Here is a 22,094-nt window from a genome sequence, read left to right on the forward strand (position 1 = left end):
GATCTTTTCGATGGTTTTCTCATACCTTTTTTTCTTCTCGGAAGGTAAAAGTAGGTTCTCTAGCAATGCCTGGGGGGAGATACTCAGACGTGCTGCTGCTGAAGAGATAAGGAAAATGCTGAATGAAACAAGGATGGTTATATCTCACAAAAACTGGCAATGACGTGAATACGTACGCAGGTGGGGTTTCCCAGTATCCTATCTAGATAAAATGAGAATGAGAAATGAAATATAGATAAAATGAGAGGGCTGATAGAGTGCACGTCTGGACGAATAATTTTTGCAATGAAGCACAGGGTCGTAAATGACTTTTTTTGGTCAGCGCAGGCTATCATGCAATTTAAGCCGTTGGCGCCAAAATAAGAAGAAAAAAAGTTTCTAAAGTAACCCTAGAAATGAAAGGGAGACATATTTTCCCCGTTGGAGAGGGGGGAAAAAAGATGATAGTGTTCTTCTCACTTCATAATTCTCTGCTACTGAAAGGGAAAAAAAATAGAAACTCTTTCCCTATCACCTGATGTGTGAATCCCTGTTGCTCCTCATGATGTAAGCAAGATTGTCATATTTTGCTGACTTCTGACGTAGGGAACTGCACGTGCCTTTCGAATAAGTGGGTTGGGAACCTGGGTGAATTCGGGTCGTCCGAGTGGCGTGATGGTAAGATGTTCGTCTACCGCAGCGAAGGTTGCTGTCGTGGTCACGGGTTCGAATCCGAGGGAGGGTATAGATAAGATATTTTCCCTAACGAGCTAGAGGCAACCACCGATATAGACAGCACCTTCATTTGCAACCCACCTCACTAATGGCAGTAAATAGCGATATGGTGAAGTAATGGGTTACTTCGGAAAAATCGTTTGTTTTAATGTGCACCCTCTCATGTTTTGGGACGACGTGCGTATTGTCTTTTTTCTTCCATGTGTCTGTACACTGTCTATATAAAAGACAATCCCTCCTTGTCCTTCCTTTACCTTTCCTATGTTGGGCCCTTCATTTTCCTTCCGCATATAGTTCTACCTTGTGTAAATTCCTTTATAATCGTTCCTTGTATAGTCCTTCCTCATAAAAAAACAACTGTATAATACATCCTTTTGTTTATGGTTCTTTACAATCCGTCCGTTTGTGCGTAGTCCTCCATTCTTCTTCCCTCTGTACAATCCTTCCCAGTGCATAGACCTTCCTTGGGTGTGTAAAGTCCTTAACCCTTCTTCGTGTGGAGTCCGATATAAATCTCTTCCTGTTTTGATAAAGACAAGACCAGAATTTCACCCTTACACGCCAGAAATTCCCAAACTTTCCACGTTTGCGACACCCCAGCATGATCTCGAAAAACTTTGAAGCTCCCTGAAGTGACTTGAGACACTGACTAGGAATGACAGCCTTATCACAAATTTCAATTTATTTCCCCCCCTAAATATTTCACATGTTCCACTAACTAAACTCTTGATGCACCCAGGGCCGTCATAAGAGTATCGTGGGCCCCCGGGACAAGTGGTTTTCCGGAGGCCCTACCTGGTAAATCCTAGAAAATTTCAATCGGATCACATTTTTGTGAGGCCCCCCCCCCCCCGGGCCGTGCCTTGTAGGCCCATGCGTTAAGACGGCACTGGATGCACCATTTAGGAATGATTGCTATCCTTGAATGACTTTCAAGGGAGATCAAAGATGTTCAATCTCTGTTAGAAAGAAAAAAATAGATGGCACCTCTATATTGGCACCTAAAAATTATAGATGGAAAATAGTTGCTATTGTTGTTGTTTCACGTCAGAAATATTTGAAAACATTTTACTTGTTGTTGTTGTCGTCCACAGTGCATCATTTGGCTGTTTCCTACTCCTACTGGTTCTTGCTTCTACCCGAACGGAAGGAAGTGAAAGATCGAGACAGAACATCCGGGGTCCCCCTCCGTCTCCCGTAGAGTGGCTTATTTTTTTCTGGGTATCGGGTAAGCATTGCATCAGCAGCTTATATGTATGTATGCATGGCATCACATAAATTCGTAAATAGTTTAAAAATTCATATAAATTGAAGGAAATGGAATTGTAAGGAATGCAAGGCATAATTGCTAGACCATAATAAGTAATATAATAATAACACGTAAGAAATTGTAATTATTCTCACCGAAGGGAATTTTTTTTTAATTACTTCAAATTTTAGTCGATGGAGGGCACTGCATGGAAGGCTGGTAGAAGTGATCGGATATCAGAGCCTTTCTTAAATCTGTTCCGCGTTGAAAACGTTCATAAAGTAGTTTCTGCCGGCTATTCATAGCATGAGGCAAAACAGCTTTACCTATAGTGTGTAAACTTGTGTGAAGTGTCAACACCGTTATCCTCCAATCAGCATCACGATGAAGAAAACCTTATGGAAGCGCCTGAAATAGGAAAATTCAGAAACGAACTGTTTACAGGCCTTATTATTCGCATGTGCGGTCGAATCCCGTTATAACGAACTCCAAGAGACCGAAGAAGTCACTTCGTTATACCGAATAAACGTTATAAAGGAATTCCATGTTTTTCGCATTGTTCCTATGTAAACTTATCTGGAGGATTAGAAAAGTGCTCGTTAAAACGAGATTTCCACTATAACGGTATTCGTTAAAACGGGATTCGACTGTATTTCCAGTGTTTGCGTTCATGCAGTGGTCCTCTATCGACAAAAATTTGAACTTAATTTTTTTTTTCTGTATGAAAAAGAAAAAAAATCCCCCCGTTCGCGGGAAGAACTTTTCCGCAAACCGCATTCAAATATACGAATTTTTAAGCCATTTACGCATTTATTGGACACCCTGTACTTAATCGTTCATGGATCCAAATGATTCAATTATGACTCACTGTTTGTTTTTCCTGTTTAACAATCATATCAACAGGCATGGTTTGGGCAGAATGTAAACAACTGTGGGAAGAAGGACTGAAGGCCTACGTACGTCAGTGGTGGAACTGGCTGGACTTCATCATGTTGTCCTTATACCTGTCGACGTTCTCGTTGAAGGCGGTAGCTTTCCTCCAAGTCCACAGTAACAAGTACGGGCCGCCCGTCCTCGAGAGACATCAGTGGCCAGAAAACGACCCGACCCTCATAGCGGAGGGTGTCTTCGCCGTTGCTAACGTCTTCAGCTTTGCCAGAATCATTTACCTTTTCCAGGTAGGTGCTCGACACTTTGTAGCGACACTCGTTATTCTTAAGATCGGGATTAATCCTGGCGCAATTGTGGTGGTGGTGGTACGCAGGGTGCTCCAAGACCCTGCCACCAAAATGAGAGAGAGAGAGAGAGAGGGGTGTGGGGTAGAATTATATGGTATGCGACAAGACGAACGATTTTTGCGAGGATTGCAAATGACTTTTACGGGCAGCTCATGTTAACAGGCGATTTGAGCCACCGGTGCCGTTAAAAAAAAAAAAAGAGACGTGGCATAAATGCTCAACCCATGACCCGCGGGCGTAATGTAGCCCTCGGAATCGTCTGAAGTTTCCCGCGACGTCAAACCTAATTTTGTAAAATTGAACTAATTGACACATTTACAGACTGCTCAAGTCAACTGTGGCGTAGTTTCACATCCCTCACGTGGCCCGCGGTACATTCTCAGATCACTTCGGTGATTCGTAGCACGGTTCCAGAATACCTAAGTGGCCCACAGCACATTTTCAGATCATTCAAATGACCCGCGATGCAGTTCCACATCACTTAAGTTGCCCGCGGTACATTCCTATATCACTTAAGTGGCTCCGCGGTACATGTATAGATCACTTAAATGATCCACAGTGCAGTTTCACATTACTTCACTGGTCTGCAGCACATCCCAAAATCACCTACCTGACTGACCCGCAGCGCAATTATTGATGACTCGAGTGACCTGGGGCACATTTACAGATAACTTAAGCAACCCATGGTGCAGTTTCACATCATTTAAGTGAACCATACTGCAGTTACACATCGCTGACAAGCGGCACATTCCCAGATCACTTCCGCGGGGCATTTCAGATCACTCAAGTGACCCGCGATGCAGCTTAAGTGGCCTCCACATCACTTAAGTGGCCTGCGGTACATACCTAGATCACTTAAGTGGCCTGCGGCCTATTTACAAATCACTTGAGTAATCTGCGGCATAGTTTCAGAGCACTTGAGTCTCCTGCGGTACATTCACAGATCACTCAAGTCATCCGCTGGAGTTACAGATCACATAAGTGACCCACAGCACATTTCCAGATTTGTCTCGCGGCACATTTCTCACCTAAATGTGACTCTCGCAGCACAGCGCGGGTGACCAACAGCACATTTACGGATCACTTAAGTGGCCCACGACAAATATTCAAAAAAAATTAAAGTGGCCCACACTTTCCAAAGGTGTTGAGCCTAGAGATGGAACGCCTCCGCACTGTTTGCCATAAACGTCATTCAGACTATCTAGCAAGTTTGCCACATTTTGAAACACAGCATCCTATTCCGTTTCTTCTTATATTGGCGTAGAACCTTTCTGGCTGGCTCACAAATACCGCATGGTGATCGGATGTGGGAGCATAGAAATCGCCAATTCTGAGCCCGATCATTTCTTTTCCTCACAACATTGATACTGGCTCGAGCAGGGAATTTTTTTCCCCTGAATATTCTGAGGGAAAATGGACTACTTACTGACGTCACAAGCAGACTGCGGAGGACTTCTATCTCTAGGAGGTGCTGGTTGAACACCCTTGTTCTAAAGTACCCCTGAGAGTGAGAGGTAAAAATACTTTCCCCACTTACGTAGTTAGAAGGAAGAAGACGATATTTTTTCCCTTCCTCAATTGCTTGTGACTGGGAGGGGAAAAAATTCCCAGTCACACCTCGTTACGTGAGCGATGTTGCATATTTTGGCAACTTCCACAGTGGGGACGCATCTCCCCCCTCCCCGAATGTCATTTGCGAACCAAGGTTGCATTGTAAAAATTGTTTGTCTTGACGAGTACTCTCATTCTTTCTCATTTTAGCGGTGGAGTTAACTATTATTCGGGTTAACCACTTCACGATCAAGGACGCAATATTGTGTCCAAACGCAAGTGGAACAAGTTCAAATGAGTTATCTTTGTTTTCTTTCCTCTCTCCCCTCATCACCGCGCAGCTTTGTTGCAACCCTACGAATAAAAAAGTTCTTTTTACCTCCGTAATGTATCCTTCTGCTATATATATGTGTAAGAGCGAAAGAGAACAGGTAGGCGAGACTGAAAAAAGAAATATACTTCGTACCTACTCTCTTATGTGTAAGTATTACAGATAAGAAAGAAAGAGTGAGATAATAGTATAATAGATAAGTATATCTCTTTTATACTAATCTATATTATACTGTTTTCTCTTCCTTTTTCTTATATGAGGTTAGGTTGGGACAAGGTTACCATATTTATCGCCTATTCGTAAAACACAGATCATCCGAATTTCTTGCCAATCGCTTGTAAGCGAATCGGTTAAAGTGAACGCCAAATCGCCATAATCACCAAATTTGGCAACTTCATTTGACGATCAATAACTCACTTCAATTGGCTTTTTTAGTAACCCGGATATCTTATTGTGAATTGTGGGGTATTCCCCCCCATCGAGCACGTGCTCTCTGTTCTCAATTGAAAAACAGTAATAAGATTGCTGAATTAATTAATAATTGCTTTCTTTTATTAATTCAATAATCAATTGACAACATGTTTTTTTTGTGTTTTGATATTTTGATAATTTTTGGCAACTTACGATGAATATCGAATGTTTGGTGGTCATTAAAAAAAAGTTGCCAACATGCACCGAATAAGTAACGTAAACTTTAATTTGTTTAGTTTTGTCACATCTGTATGGTAAATGTGATAAATCAGTTGTTATATATACATAATAACCGGTTATTATGCGTAGTTACCAATCATCTTGGTAAATTTGACACATTTGTCACTTTTACTGCCAAATATGCATAATAACCAAGCGTTTTTGGTAAATTTGATAAATACGGAAAACATTCCCACTTTTACCGGTGAATATGCACAATAACCAAGTGTCGTTAGTAAATTTGGTAGATTCTTGCAATTTATACCTTTTATATGTTATTATGCATAATACCCTAGTTGTAACTCGTGAATCTGATGAATATGATTCCAGATGAGTCTGGCATGTGTAATGAATATAATCGGACTCCGATATAATGATAACACATTTTACGATCGTATCCTCGTATAATGATACAATACATGTGTGTTATATTATACAGTACGATTTATCATGTTTAACAACGACGCTACACTTAAGTATATTATTATTGTGCATAGTCACCGGTAAAAGTGATAAATTTGGGAAAACTTTTCAAATTTACCAAAATGCTCTGCAATTGTGAATAATAGCCGGTTATTGTGCGTAATAACCGGATTTATCACATTTGCCGTTCACATATATATATATATTCCGACAGACGAATCCTCACCTTGGTCCGCTCCAAATATCTCTCGGATGCATGATAATAGACATCGCGAAATTTCTGTTCCTGTTCTTCCTGATCCTGACGTCGTTCGCCTGTGGCCTGAACCAGCTCTACTGGTATTCGGACTTTGACGAGTGCGACGCTGCGAAAGCCTTGAATGGGGAAACTGCCGGACATACGTCGTGCAACCAAAACAGTGAGCCGTTCATGACGTAAGTATCATCTCACTTATTCTAATGCTTATTTCCATATGGAACCAGTGGTTCCCCCAATGGAAAAGCGTAAAGAATTAATTGTGACACGATGTACGAGAAGGCATGCATGGCTGAGGATAAAATATATTTCTGGAGAGGGCACGCAAACCTGCGCATTACTGGGGGGGATTAGCTAGCCCTATACGCATTTCTGGATGAAATACGTAAGATTCCTGCGCATTTCTTGGACTAAGCAAGACTTCCCATGCATTACCGGAGGAGGATGCGCTTGCCTTTCTGTGTATTTCTAGTGGTAAGCATGCTCCGTACGCATTTCCGACAAAAAATTAACCTCCTACACATTTGAAGGGGGTAGCACGCACGCTAATAATATCTAGGGCAGTGGTTCCCAAACTTTACGACCCACGGTTCCCTTGGCTTTATCAAAGTTTATTCGCGGCTCCCCAGAATTTGTCTAGAGAGAATCGCTTCAAAGCACTCAATTGCCACAAATCACACCAGTTGATCTACAAAGCATGCCCACCCCTACCCGAGTTACTTGTAGCCCGTCGAGACCTTTGATAACGTGTGTAGTATAATGACCCGTGAGCCTGGCTAAAGTATCGAATGTGGGCCCACATTGTGACAGCGGTTAAAGACTCCTGAACTACGTCAACTCCTCGCGACGCCCTTAAGAGCCACGACGCACACTTTTAGAACCACTGGTCTCGGGTGAAAGCAAGCTCCTTGCGCATTTCTACGGACATGCAATCCTTGAAAGAATTTACTAGGATTGCGAAAGCGTTTGACGAATTTTAAGAGGAAATACGCGTGTCTTATACATATTTCTAGACGTGCCCATGTCTGGTGTGATAAGCCAGCCTCCTACACATTTCAACGGATACGCTTGCGTATATTCAGGCGTTTGGCCAGGCCTTTTATGTAGGGCAGTGATTCCCAACGTGGGCGTTAACGTCCCCTGGGGGCGGATGGAATGTTCCGGGGGGCGGTAGAAGCTACGGATATAACATAGGATCCTATGGGTTAGTTTGCGTTGGGGGGCGATGGGAGAAAAAAATTTCTGAAGAAGGGGGCGTTGGGACAAAAAAGGTTGGGAAACTATGATGTAGGGTTTAGCTTTTTGTGACAAATGATAGATGGCGGTATATTTTGGGAAATCTGCACCCCCCCCCCCAAAATATACGCCATGGCCGTCATTTCACTTTTTCCGGGGGGGGGGGGCAAAGCACATGTACTCAATGTATATATATATATATATATACCATTTTTAGTGTATTTTCAAAAACCAGTTCCCCCCCCCCCAAATGACGGACCTGCGATCCGCCACTGCCTTCTCCGCATTTAAAGAGGGGTACGCAAGTCCCTCTACGCATTTGCAGGGGATACGCAACACCCTCTACTCACTCAAATGGGATATTTGAAGCATGAAGGGTTGGGAACCGCTGCCATTGACGAATTCACCAGTGTCGATATAAAATCGTTATTCTTCCCCCATCCTATGTCATTGAATATGTTCATCATGCAAAATTCATTTTGTTAATGCATGTTTGCATTTTTTCTTTTGCAGAATCGACGCTAGTTACACGGCGCTGTTGTGGTCGCTGTTCGGCGTGATTCCAATCAAGGAACTGAGCGGACGTCGAGACCAAGCTTTCACTAAATGGGTCGGACACGCTCTCCTTGGCGCTTACATGATCATGGCGATGACCGTCATGATCAACATGCTTATCGCGATGATGTCCCGTTCGTTTCAAGATATAGAGGTGAGTATATATCATATTACATACAGGGTGTTACATAAATTCGTAAATAGTTTAAAAAAAAAACCAAAAAAATTAAAAGAATCGGCATGATTTGAATGTGGTTTGCGAAAAGTTATTCTAACGAAAGGGGGTTTTTTTGGACGCGGGAAAAAAATTGGTTCAGATTTTTGTCGATAGAGAGCGCTGCATGAAAACAACTCCCATAATTCCTTCACACAACGTTTCTCTAATCCCTTCTGTGTCTTAAATGTTCGTATAGCTGCAGCAAGTGATTCGTAGCTGAAATAAAACAACTTCACCAATAGTGTTTTATGCACCAATGTTCAACATCAGAATGAAAACCTTGTTATGTGGGAACGTGTAACGGGAAAGTTTAAAAATGAGCCGCTTATCGTGCCCCCTGCATTTATAGGACTCAGATTTGCATATTTCCAGTGATTTGCTTCTATGTAGTGTCCTCTACCGACAAAAATGTTAACTAATGTTTTTGTCCTGTACCAAGAAATGCACTCTTCATGTAAGAATAACTTTCACGCCACTTTTCCAACAGCATTCCAATATAATGATTCCTTCAATTTTTTAATGTAATATTTTCGCTTTACATTAAAGGACCACGCGGATCGTGAATGGAAATTCGCTCGATCCAAACTTTGGATGAGTTACTTCGACGAAGGATCGACTTTGCCACCGCCTTTCAATCTGATCATCTCTCCGAAATCCATCTACTACTTCTTGAGGGGCATCAAGAATCTTTTCCTCAGGCTGTGCGACAAACTTCGCCGAGTTTGCTGTGTAAAAACCTTCGATAGAGCCATGGTCAAGGTAAGATGGGGCCAAACATTGATTTTATCCTCTCGAGTTTTCTCTGATACAGGGTGTCCAGAGGCGCATTTAAGCTTATGCCACCTGTGGGGCTGCACGAATTTTGCCTCCCCCTTCTCTTTTTCTAGTCTAATTTCCTTGATTACTGTTTCCTCGAATTTACTGCCCTGTACTGTAACCCGCTTGGCCTCTCCCCCCCCCCTTCAAGTACGTCTGTTTCCTCTAAGTCACTCTTTGGGTCATTCAACATGCTTGCACATTGTTTCCATCAATTAAATACATGCACACGCTGTAGGTTACTCTTTTGGTCGCTCAATAACATGGTTTCTCGGTTTATGCGCGACTCTTTCGATCATTTACACATTTACACATGCTCTAGGTAATTTACATGCTTGCCCGTGCTCTAGATCACTCTTTTACGTCATTCGCATACTTTCACACTATACAGCTCACTCTTTTTGTCATTCGCATGCTTGCGCACGCTCTACGTCACTCTCGCTCCCCAAGTTGTCGCCTGACGTCAATAAAAACGTTTTTTGGAAGTCATAAAATGTCTCAAACATGACGTGATAAAATGGTCATTATGTCCATTTTGGAAACGTCAAAAATGACCATTAGCAAATAGTTAGACTTTCAGAAGATAGATGGCGCTATTTGAAGAGACGGGGAAAAAAAAGGTATCACTCTCTGGCGCAGGCTGGAGTCGAACCTGGTTTTTTCCCAGAGTGCCCCTATGTATCTCACGCCATGCCTTTACCGATCGCACTATCGTAGCGGTACCCAACTGGTGTTATTTAATGAAGACTTTAAAAGTATTGATTAGTAATATTACAATTGCCGTTTAATCTCTTGCTGAGTTTAGCCGATGGCAGTTATTTTTTCGTTTTATTTTATTTTTTTATCCATGAAAAATATAGTAATAATAAAAAAAAGTTTTTAAAAAATTCATTATTTTTAGATCAATGAATTCGTTGCATTTTTGGAATTTTTGACAGATTTCACAGATCTTCTGATCGTCCGTAAAAAACATGATATGGATGCAATTATAATTTATATAACGTACGTTGATAAATTTATATGAACAATTACTCATTGAAAAATTTCGCATTTCCATTCAAAACAAAATCGCAATTAAAAGTACTTCATTTGTCTTGTGACAACCAGTAACGAATAGGCCTAGGGTAATTTTGAAACACCCTCTGAAGGTTCATTAACAAACATTTTGGATAATTCTGATATTTTCATCCGGAACAGAATTTTTCAGTTGGAAAGAAATTTGTGATTTTTCAGTTGGAAAGAAATTTGTGATTTTTATGACGCAAAATCGTTTACGCCATAAAAAATCACGTCATTTCATGACCTTCATGGCTAATAAGGTCATGAAATGACCTGATATTTCATTAAGGCCATCAAGAATCACGTTATTTCCTGACCTTTATTGTTCGTGGTCACCAAATGACTTTGAAATGACGGGATTTTTTTTTGACTGACGTCATTCAGAGAAAATGACCAAATTTTCACGTCATATTTGACGTCAGGCGACCACTTGGGTCTGTAGATCACTCCTTTGTTTATTTACATGCTTGCTCAATCTCCAAGTCGCTCATTTTGCCCACTCACATGCTTGCAATTTTCCTAGGTCACACTTTTGGTCACTCACTGACCTAGTGTCTTGGCAGCAGGGCCGTCTTAATAGCACCAAGAGCCCCTGGACAAAGTTTGAGGCCCAACGTGGCTAAAAATGCTTGCCCGTAACCAATTTACACGCTTACTCACGATAGGGTTACCATATCCAAAGACAGAAAAGGAGGACGTATTCTAAGTGACGTCACTTATTCCAATTTCCCCAATAGATGGCGGCACTATTCCGACACATAAAACCGGCTGCAACAATGATTTTCCCCAACTCTAAAACATAACCGCTGAAAGAACGCAGAAACAGAAAAAATTCAGGGAATTTCGACGGCTTTTGGTGAATGCGTGTGTGTGTGGGGGGGGGGAGAGAGAACCACAAAAACACTCATATCAATGAAGAAATATTTCAAAGTGTAGAAGGAAAGTTTCTCCGGACAAAAAATGAAAAATATGATTCCGAAAACCTGAAAGAGCGAATTTTTCAAGGAGGGACGACGCTTGAAATTACGTCAAAAAGGAGGACGGTTGGTAACCCTACACATAACCAACTGCGGTTACCAGGCGTCCTCCTTTTTGATTTCATTTCAAACGCCCTCCTACATTTTTGAAAATTCGCCCTTTTGTCCTCCTTTTCAGGTGTCCGTTTTCATTTTGCCTTTTTTTTTTCCTTTAGGAACTTTGTTTTCCCCACTTTGAAACATCTTGCCGTTGCCGTTGCTAGATGATCTAGTTGATGCGAAGTACCGAGCACTAAGCTCTTTGAAACATCTTCATTGATATGAGAATGATTTTAAGGGGTTTTTTTTTCCCTCCTTGACCAATAGTCATCGAAATACCCAATGTAAATAATAACGTGAATTTTTCTGTGTTTTTTTATTTTTTTTTTAGCAATTTTGTTTTTAGTTGGGAAAAAATTGTTGTGACTGGTTTTATTGGTCAGAATAGTGACGCCATCTATTGTGAAATCAGGAAAAGCGATTTTACTCAGGGTGCACAAGTAAGCGTCTTCTTGTCTCAGTTTTCGAATCACGTAACACTGTAACCACCTCACCACTAGCATAGATAGTTCCTGTTGACATAAAACTTGCAATGCGACACAAACAATAGATAATTAATGTTCATATTACGATTTCGTACCACATAAAACTGCTACATTTCGATATCTAAGCACCCTTTTATGATATCTGATAATTAATATCTTGTAACTATGGGGGTACACTACATTCCAACGATAATCAATTTCAAGTCAAGTAATAAGTTTCACGTAACGCTAATCGTAATAAACATTAATTACGCAATATTGGTGTCGCGCGTTTTTGTTATGCAGCGTCATCTGTGAGTCAAATTTTAAACTAATTTTTATATTAATCAAAAAGATTTATTCCATATTAATTACTACTTTGTATTAACTAATTGATATTTTTAATCAATTTTTTAAATATTTTTAAAAATTTTTTCTTACTCTGTATATTTGTAACTAATTAACATATTAAAAAATTATTTATTGTCAAAAATTACTGTTTTTTAATTTCCATTGAGGAATCTTTACCGTTGTAAAAAAGTAAACTGTAAGTGCTAATGCAATGAGGCCTTTAGCTCATCAGTAGTCCGTCGAAGAGGAGCGTTTCCTATGCATCAGTGTTTAAAGTGATTACAGTTTGTTACGAAAAAAAATTAAATTTTTATGCTGTTCCCCCTTGTCCTGTAATTTCCAAATTAGAAAGTTGTTGCTCTGTATCTCCTGAAGGCGAAAAAAAAAAAATTCCACGTTTCTAAGCGGATATTATTCGCTGAGATATTTTGAATTCAAAATGAGAGAAAAGTTAGGAAAGAACAGCAAAAACTAATGCACAAAAAGCCCCTTTCCCCTCATTTATCCTTTCCCAACTTTTCTCCGATATTTGGATACGAATATCTCAGTGCACTTAGAAACTTGGATATTTTTTTTTTTCGGCCTCAGGAGAGACAGGGGGCAACAACTTTCTAATTGGAAGTTAGAAGACAGAAGCACTGTATAAAAATTTCGATTTTTTTTCTTTAATTTTATTTTGTGAAACTGTATTTTACTCACAAAACGGGTACAGGGTAATTATTTAACGCCTTTTGAGCACTTTTTAAATTGGAATTATACCTCCACGACGGACGGCTGATGAGATAAAGGGTCAGTGGCGTAATTACAGGAGTGGGGGGTGGGGGTTTAGCGGACTATCGCCCAGGGTGACAAGTTCAGAGGGGCGGCAAATTTGAGGAATGATTGGCCAAGAAAATTGGTAGAATGGGAGAATTGCCTGTATAAGTCTAATAGAGTTCTTTCAAATTTATCGCCAACAGCTTGTAAGCGGAGGGGGGGATTAACAAGTGAAGAGGACATCTTCCTTTGCAATTATTGATTAAATGTCATTTTCATCAGTCATTCTTATGATAATGCATGATTATGGAATGAATCTTAACCAAGTTTCCATTACTGGGGAAATTTGATTCGATCTACGAGTGATTCGGATAACGAGCACGTTCACAGAACGAATTATAATTCGTATAAACCGAAGTCCCACTGTATTTAGATTTCTTATATTACACAGCAATTTAAAATGCTTGTATATAATTTTAATGTTAATGTTTTTAATTAATCATCTTTTTTTTTTTCCATAATTAGCCTGAAGAAAAGACTGTCAGTTACATAGCAGATGTCTCCCAAGATAAGGTTAAGTGTTTCACCACATTTACTGTCATCTAATGCTTAAAACTGCAGTCATACTCAGTTATAACGATCTCAGTTGACAGAACACCTCAGCTATAATATTAATAATTGGCGATCATGGCCAGGGTGACCATTTGTCCCGAGTTTTTCTGGCTGTCCAGGTTTTTCACGTATTTCCAACGAAGCCAACTTAACTTTTTGTCCATTTTATTCTTCAAATGAACGATTAAAATTACCTTTCCCAACTCAGAAATTACATTTATGATATACAAATAATAATATTCATCTCACATATTTGTCTTTCTTTTTTTTTTTTTCAATTCACTGCAATTTGAAGTGGGGCTTCAATTCCCACTATTGGCGACTTTTCCGTGATTTTGGCGCGAGTTAGCAACTTGGCTCACTTTTGGCATCATTTTTTTGGTGATAATTATCATTGTCCCGTATTTTTCTCTGGTCGGCCTAAGAATATTCTTAGCTAATATATCTAATGTAATTTGTCATGGGGTTTTTTTTTTAATTTCCTAAATTTGGCTGTAACACTCCATTTCCCGTGATTAGTGACGTCGCTGTGACTTCAGCAATAGTGTGCAACTTTGCTTATTTTTGGTGATAATTATCACTGTCCCGTATTTGGAAGTTCAATATTCAACTAAACTTGCTTACAACGTCAAAGGAAACACAATAACCTTGGATATAACGACACATTCTCATTACTTTTGAGTATGTTTATAGTTTTTTCCCCAAGAAATTCCTAGGAAAAAAAGCTCAATCAATTGAGGCAATGTCTGTCTCTTGAAAAAAAACGGGGGGGGGGGTATTATATACATGTTTGACACTCCAACATGCTCATTGATATGAGCCGTATAAAGGGGATTCCCGTATTTTCCCGTAATTGTTTACCTTCCCGAATTTTTTTTCAAATAAACATGTAACGCTTTTTTGCAACGAAAGTTTTTTTCTTACTCAAGTTCACAATCTTTACTGCAATAAAGGTAATTTGCATGATTTATAAATTGTATTATAGGAACCAAACTTTATTCAATCAAATTCATTCAAAAACACAATAAAATATTATGTAAAATGCGATACATCGTTTTTGTCGCACCACGGTCATTTTCTGCACACGAGGGCTAATTAGACCGGGAGCTACAATTTATTGCTGATTCCGAACGGCAGACTTGTTTTTTATACTCATCGAGAGGTTGGTGAGCTAACCCCTCGATGGGGGACATCCTGCGGTAGAAAATTTTTTGCTGCGGTCAAGTCGCCATTTTTTGTTGTACCCCTATGCCACAGGAAAGTTTTCTGACAAGGACGAACCGGGTATCGAACTCGCGACATCGACCGGGATACCGCGCCCTGCGATATAGCTAAACATATGCAAGCGAATCGATATATATGAGTTGTCAAGGGCTAATTATGCCCGTACTGACTAGGGGCCATTCAAGTATTACGTCATCATCGATGGGGGGGGGGGGAGAGGGGATTTCCGATTTGCTGACTTTTGATGACAAGGGGGGTTTGGATAATGCTTACGTCATCAACCACCCTTTATGAAAATATGAGTTAGGATTCAGAGGGGCAGAACTGATGACGAAATTTTGCTGACAAGGGGGGGAGTCAAAAATGGCTGAAAATTTGCTTACGTAATACTTGAACGGCTCCCAACCAATCAATGAAATTAATGACTAAAGTCACAAAACAATTTTCACAGTGGTATATAATGTACATATTAATAATAGTCATAAACATAAAGTGGCAATTGTGATATACATTTAAAAATAGTCTTCAATGTTAGTGATAGCAGCAACGTAACTGAATAATTCCTTTTTAAATTTAGAATACGAAGCTATATTTGTTAATTCGAATGGTAAGGCATTGTAAATTTTGGGAGCTGAATAGACGAAAAGTGTATTTTAAATATCGGTTTTCTATGGAAAGGGATTTCAGATATTTCACCAGGTCTCCTCAGAGAAATGAATTTTTTATATAGGAGAGCATAAATTCTTATTTTTATGAGGTGTCAATACCGATTTGGACACAACCAAGTGTCGTAAACACAAGATGTCTTTGACGGTAGCACCAGAAGTCAAAACCGAATAGTTTAAAAAAATCTATTTTTAGAGGTTATGATAGGAAGTAGGTTGGTTTCATAATCACATCCCCAAGTTACACGATGAATAAATTTCGTAAATAAAATATTCCTCTCAAACATTTTCCATGTGCAATTTTCTTCCCCCCGTGAAATAAATTTTAGCGGACTTGCTCTATAGCAGTTATTTGTAAGCAATATTTCACAATCTTGCCGATAACTCGCAATATTTTTGGTGATAATTGGGGAATGTTCCCATTGTTTATGGTCCCAATTTCCCGTATTATTCTTAATCAATTATAGTCACCCATAATCACAATGAAGAAAAAACTTCATACATAGTATTTGATTGCATCTGTGATTAATATTTTTCGCCAAAAAAAATGCCTCGAAAACGTCAACCTCGGCTTTAACGACAATTTGGTTATAACGACAAGATTTTGATGAATATTCGACGTCTATAACGACGAAATTTCGACGTCGTTAGAACCGAGTGTGACTAATGGCAAAATTTTATTAGATATCGGATAGTATTTAAATGCAAAAAAAAAAAAAATAATAATATTCAGCAAGTAATGCTGCACATTTCAAATGTTATAACATGATATATTTATGAATTTAATCAAAAATTATTGAGAAATTCATCTTCCACAATTCAAATTTAACTTTAGAATATTATATTGGTATTTGAAAAAGCATACAGGGTGCATAGCGAACGGGGGTATGGCATTTTGCTGGCGAACCGTTTATTTTGGAGGCATACTTCCAATTTGAAAAAGTATCACACGTAGTACTCATTCGTGTTATTGGGATAATGAGAAAGTACTACAACGTATAGTGCTCATTCATGTTGCAAGGTATTGCATAGTTATTAAAATAAATTAACTTTTTATATAGTCCCCGTGCACCCCAAACCCTAATTAAAACGTTGTCGCCCTGTCTCTCTTGATGCCAACATAAAAAGAATTTCACGTTTCCAAGTGCAATATTCACTGAGATATTCAAATTGGAAAAACGAAGGAAATTTGGGGGAAAAAAAAACAGCGTTAAATGCGGGTGTACCCAAACAACGTGTAGTACTCAGATATGCCATTCATGTTTCAAGAGGTTGTATAGTTAATCTATATATATAAAATTGATTTTCTGTGTGTCTGTGTGTCTGTGTGTGTGTATGTTCTCTATACAAATCTACAATTTTAGATCGATCGTCGCCAAATTTTGCATATATACCAAATGGGACCCGACTTGAACGATAGGCTACTTTAAAATTTCGTCAGACCAGGGCAAATGCCCCAAATGGGCAAAAAACTGTCCGGCAGCAATGGTTTTTGGGCCTCAACAATCACTTTCCGAACGTTTACTTTGGTTACCGTGGTTCCTTAGCAATGCGTTTCAGACGTGTATATGCCTTTACAACGGTTTGTCACTTCTTTAATCCTGTTAGCATATGTATGATAGTTTATGCTTCTATAATGGTTTGCCACATTTTCAATATACTCTCAGTAATGAGGCTTTTTGAATAGACGTCATAATCATCATCAGCATCGCTTTGAGAGTCAGGAAAAAGGTGATCCTCATAGAAATCAGTGCTAAAATTGTCGATTTTACTGTAGAAATGCGGAAATTAGTGGGATTTTCCGCCCCATCAATAATTTTAAAAATTGTATTGAATTCTCGATTTTTGAAATATTCAGTTCCCTTAGAGATATACGAAGCCCAGGAGATTAAATATGAAGTAATTAGCCAAACCTATACTTTTGAGTTGGATATTCGAGCAATATCATTGATTTCATTTATATCTTCTCAAGTATGAAAATTAATGTCTCCATATTGTCTCTTTTGATATTCATTTGCATAAATTCATGTGGGTTAGGATATTTTAAAATTAGTTATGAGCCCGTGAAAAGTGCATCGAAAAAATTCCACAGCTTTAACTAAAGATTTTTGGAAGCTGGAACAGACAGATGGATAACTTGAAGTTCAGGGGGGGGGGGGAATCGAAATACCTAGCGCCCCTTAAAAAAAGAAAAATATATATTAACTAGCTATAATACCCGGCGCTGCCCGGGTTTTCTTCAATGAGGCTTTTTTAGATCACGTGATATCTCCCTCTTTCTTTGAGGGACATACAAACCGTGTCCAAGTTAACCAATATGGCGACCTGCGCGATTCATGAAATAATTAAATCTAGATTTACAGAAACGTAGAAATGAATATATTTTTTTCTTTTTTTAAGGGGGGGGGGCTAGGTATTTCAATCCTCCCCCCCCCCCCTGAAGTTCAAGTTATCCATCTGTCTGTTCCAGCTTCCAAAAATCTTTAGTTAAAGCTGTGGAATTTTTTCGATGCACTTTTCACGGGCTCATAACTAATTTTAAAATATCCTAACCCACATGAATTTATGCAAATGAATATCAAAAGAGACAATATGGAGACATTAATTTTCATACTTGAGAAGATATAAATGAAATCAATGATATTGCTCGAATATCCAACTCAAAAGTATAGGTTTGGCTAATTACTTCATATTTAATCTCCTGGGCTTCGTATATCTCTAAGGGAACTGAATATTTCAAAAATCGAGAATTCAATACAATTTTTAAAATTATTGATGGGGCGGAAAATCCCACTAATTTCCGCATTTCTACAGTAAAATCGACAATTTTAGCACTGATTTCTATGAGGATCACCTTTTTCCTGACTCTCAAAGCGATGCTGATGATGATTATGACGTCTATTCAAAAAGCCTCATTACTGAGAGTATATTGAAAATGTGGCAAACCATTATAGAAGCATAAACTATCATACATATGCTAACAGGATTAAAGAAGTGACAAACCGTTGTAAAGGCATATACACGTCTGAAACGCATTGCTAAGGAACCACGGTAACCAAAGTAAACGTTCGGAAAGTGATTGTTGAGGCCCAAAAACCATTGTTGCCGGACAGTTTTTTGCCCATTTGGGGCATTTGCCCTGCTCTGACGAAATTTTAAAGTAGCCTATCGTTCAAGTCGGGTCCCATTTGGTATATATGCAAAATTTGGCGACGATCGATCTAAAATTGTAGATTTGTATAGAGAACATACACACACACAGACACACAGACACACAGAAAATCAATTTTATATATATAGATAGATTTCTACGTTTCTGTGTAAATCTAGATTCGTTTATTTCATGAATCACGCAGGTCGCCATATTGGTTAACTTGGACACGGTTTGTATGTCCCTCAAGAAAAAGAGAGGGAGATATCACGTGATCCAAAAAAGCCTCATTGAAGAAACCCCGGGCAGCGCCGGGTATTATAGCTAGTGAATAATAATAAAATAATTAAAAAATAATTAAATAAGTTAAGCTGAATAATTAGGTATTCAGTAATTAAGTAAATTAAATAATTAAATGAAAATAATAAATTAATTATTTTTTATACGGTCCCCGTGTGCCCCAAAACCCCCCAGTAATAGGAAGTTGTTGCTCTGTCTCTCCTGATGCCAACATAAAAAGAATTTCACGTTTCCAAGTGCAATATTCACTGTCATATTCAAATTGGAAAGACGGAGGAAATTTGGGAAAGAACAGCTCTAAGTACTGAAAAACCGTTAACCCCCATTTAACGCTGTTTTCCCCCTCAAATTTTCTCCGTTTTTCGAATTTGAATATCTCAGTGAATATTGCGCTTAGAAACGTGAATTTTTTTTATTTTTTTTTTTGGTATCGGGATAAACAGGGCAACAATCTTTTAACTGGGCTTTGGGGCACACGGTGACTATAAAAAGATGGGTTTTTTTTCATTTTATTACAACAACTACTATATAACCCCTTGCATTGTATCTGAGTACTACAATATTCATTGAGATATTCGAATTCGAAAAACTTTCCTCCGTTTTTCGAGCTCGAATATGCCAGTTCACTTAGAAATGTGATTTTTTTTGTTTTTGGCATCAAGAGAGACAGGGCAACAACAAATTTTAATTGGGTTTTGGGGCACACACACACGGGGACTATGAAATGTAATTTCTTTAATTTCGATAACTATGCATCATCCCCTTGAAACATGAATGGCACATCCCAGTATTACACATTATTTGGAATTTTTTTTCAAATTGGAAGAATACCTGTAGGATATCAACTGTTCGCAAATAAAATGTCATACCCCGTGTTTGCTATGCACCTTTTATAGTCAATTAATACTTGAAATTCCTATTATTTCATCCAGGATCAACAACAAAACAACAACGAAATCGGACCTCACATGAACATACGAAACATGAGCAGCAAAGTGAATTATCAGGTATGTTATGAAGGAATTTTCGTATAATCGTTAACACAGTGCAATGAACATGATGTCTTTAGTTGCTTTGTTCTTCAGTGTCACTTCCGCCTATCATATGTAAACGTTTTAAGGATTAAAATACCTTTATTTGTCAAATTTCGTAGCTTATAGCGGCTAAGAACTTGGTAAAGAGTTTGGTATAATTTTTTGCAGAGTAAATTAGTAAATGTATATGTTACCGAGCAAAGCCCGAAATTGACCAGTCCGCGAATCGGCCAATTTCGTTGTAAATTGACCCGGCCAATGTCGGAATTTTGGGCCGGCCAATTCGCGATGTGCCAAAGTTTGATAACGTAACACAGGGGTCGGCAACCTTTTTTGGCTGCGGGTCAAAATCAAACAGTGAGTGAGTGAGTGTGTGAGTGTGTGTAAAATAATTCAATTTTCGACCACCAGATGAAAAGGGGGGGGGGCGTTTTTTTATTCCATTTTACATTTTCTCATGGTCCATATAGGGTATAATAAATAAGTTTCAATGGAATACGTCTACCAGAACGCGCGCTACGCATGTCTGGGTAGTGTCAGTATACTGACACTACTCCGACCTAAGCACCCATTCTGGAGGTATATAAGTTGTATGGTCCATGGAAAAAAAAAGGAAAATTCAAATTAAAAGAAACGCCTATTTTTCACCTGGTGGTCGAAAATTGAACTTTTTTTCTATTTCATAAATCTCTCATTAAGATATCCTAAAAATTTGGATGTATTCGGATGAGCAGCTTTTGAGAAAAACTACTCAGGGTACGGGACTTTTAATCAAGCACCCTGTACTTCAAACTGTAAATTCTGGTCCCGTGGTCTTTTAGTCACTGGGAGAGACAAAGGTCTAATAGACTCATCACACATTCCATGAATATAGTGGGGAAGCCCAAGAATAGAAAGAAGGATTTTAAAAAACAATTGACTTTCCTGTGTCGGTCCTTTGTTAAAAGTATCTTAGAGAGTAAATTTTTACGAGAAGCATCAGCTATGATAAGAGTCATCATGTTTAATTCTTAATTCATGTTTAACGAAGAGAGGGAAGTGAAAACTGTCGTTTTCGGGGATTTCTCCGCGTTATAGCGAATGCTTACTAATTTTTAACTCGCCACAAAAGAATATTTTTTGTATCTTTAACATTACATGCAGGAAACTGGTTATTTCATGAAGAGATTACATATATGCGGTCGGATCCCGTTTTAACGAATACCGTTATAGCGAAAATCTCGTTTTAACGAACACTTTTCTAATCCCCCAGATAAATTGACATAGGAACAATGCAAAAATCTCGAATTCCTTTATAACGAAATTTCATTATAACGAAGTGATTTCTCCGGTCTCTCGGAGTTCGTTATAACGGGATTCGACTGTATTTCTTTTTTTTTTTTGGAAAGAAGAATTCTTATTTGCCTCTGCTGGGACCACAGCCCTCTGCAGCTCGGAAGACTGCGCTACAGAAGCAATGAGAAATTTCTTCCTTGGTTTATGCTGAACGGTATCGTGCGATGGACGGTGACATCAATCAGCTAATGACCCGTAAACGACATCAACACCACCAGATGACGACATATACGTAGAATCCCAGTAGAGCCAAATGCGAATTTTTCCTTCCAAAGAAAAAAAATCATCTCAATTCAATCAGTTTCCTGAATATCTTGTGTTAACAAATGAAGAGATCATCTTTCGCTACATCTTTAACAACACATATTATTTGACAATCAATTACTAATCACTCGTTATAGCTAGTTATATAAGCCTTACTCGTTGATACTTTTAGAATTTGTTTCAGAATATCCTCTCTCTCTCTCTTTCTCTCTCTCTCTCTGTCTTTGTGCATCTCAGGAAGTGATGAAACGATTGGTTAGCCGATATATTCATCAAGCTAAAAAGCAATTACGACAGGATGGAGTCAATGAAGATGACCTACTTGAGATCAAGCAAGACATTTCGAGTCTGAGGTTAGTATCCAGACAGTTTTTTCACGACGGTCAGATGAAAGTACAAGCTTATATATTTACACCTTACTCGCAGAATATGGGGGCCCAGGACATCGCTTTTCCCGGGAGGGAAGGGGGTCCATGAAGTTGAAATGGCCTTGCGTAGATCCCCTACAAGAAGGAAGTTCACCGAAT

At 38.9% G+C, this 22,094-nt stretch overlaps 1 protein-coding gene across 1 annotated transcript in view; it reads left to right on the forward strand.

The window, feature by feature from the left end:
- LOC149070048 (transient-receptor-potential-like protein) overlaps positions 1 to 22,094 on the forward strand; it is a 142,655-nt gene that overhangs the window by 114,895 nt on the left and 5,666 nt on the right. Inside the window, exons 5-12 of the mRNA XM_089249747.1 lie at positions 1,809 to 1,942; positions 2,867 to 3,141; positions 6,411 to 6,631; positions 8,202 to 8,397; positions 9,007 to 9,219; positions 13,508 to 13,555; positions 19,867 to 19,941; positions 21,805 to 21,920. Coding sequence (XP_089105873.1) covers positions 1,809 to 1,942; positions 2,867 to 3,141; positions 6,411 to 6,631; positions 8,202 to 8,397; positions 9,007 to 9,219; positions 13,508 to 13,555; positions 19,867 to 19,941; positions 21,805 to 21,920 — 1,278 coding nt within the window. The remainder of the gene's footprint in view (positions 1 to 1,808; positions 1,943 to 2,866; positions 3,142 to 6,410; positions 6,632 to 8,201; positions 8,398 to 9,006; positions 9,220 to 13,507; positions 13,556 to 19,866; positions 19,942 to 21,804; positions 21,921 to 22,094) is intronic.

The sequence above is a fragment of the Pholcus phalangioides genome, unplaced genomic scaffold (genome assembly GCF_987345545.1).
Source record: "Pholcus phalangioides strain wild (caught in Gottingen) unplaced genomic scaffold, Ppha-v1.0 ptg000022l_1, whole genome shotgun sequence".
Classification (NCBI taxonomy): domain Eukaryota; kingdom Metazoa; phylum Arthropoda; class Arachnida; order Araneae; family Pholcidae; genus Pholcus; species Pholcus phalangioides.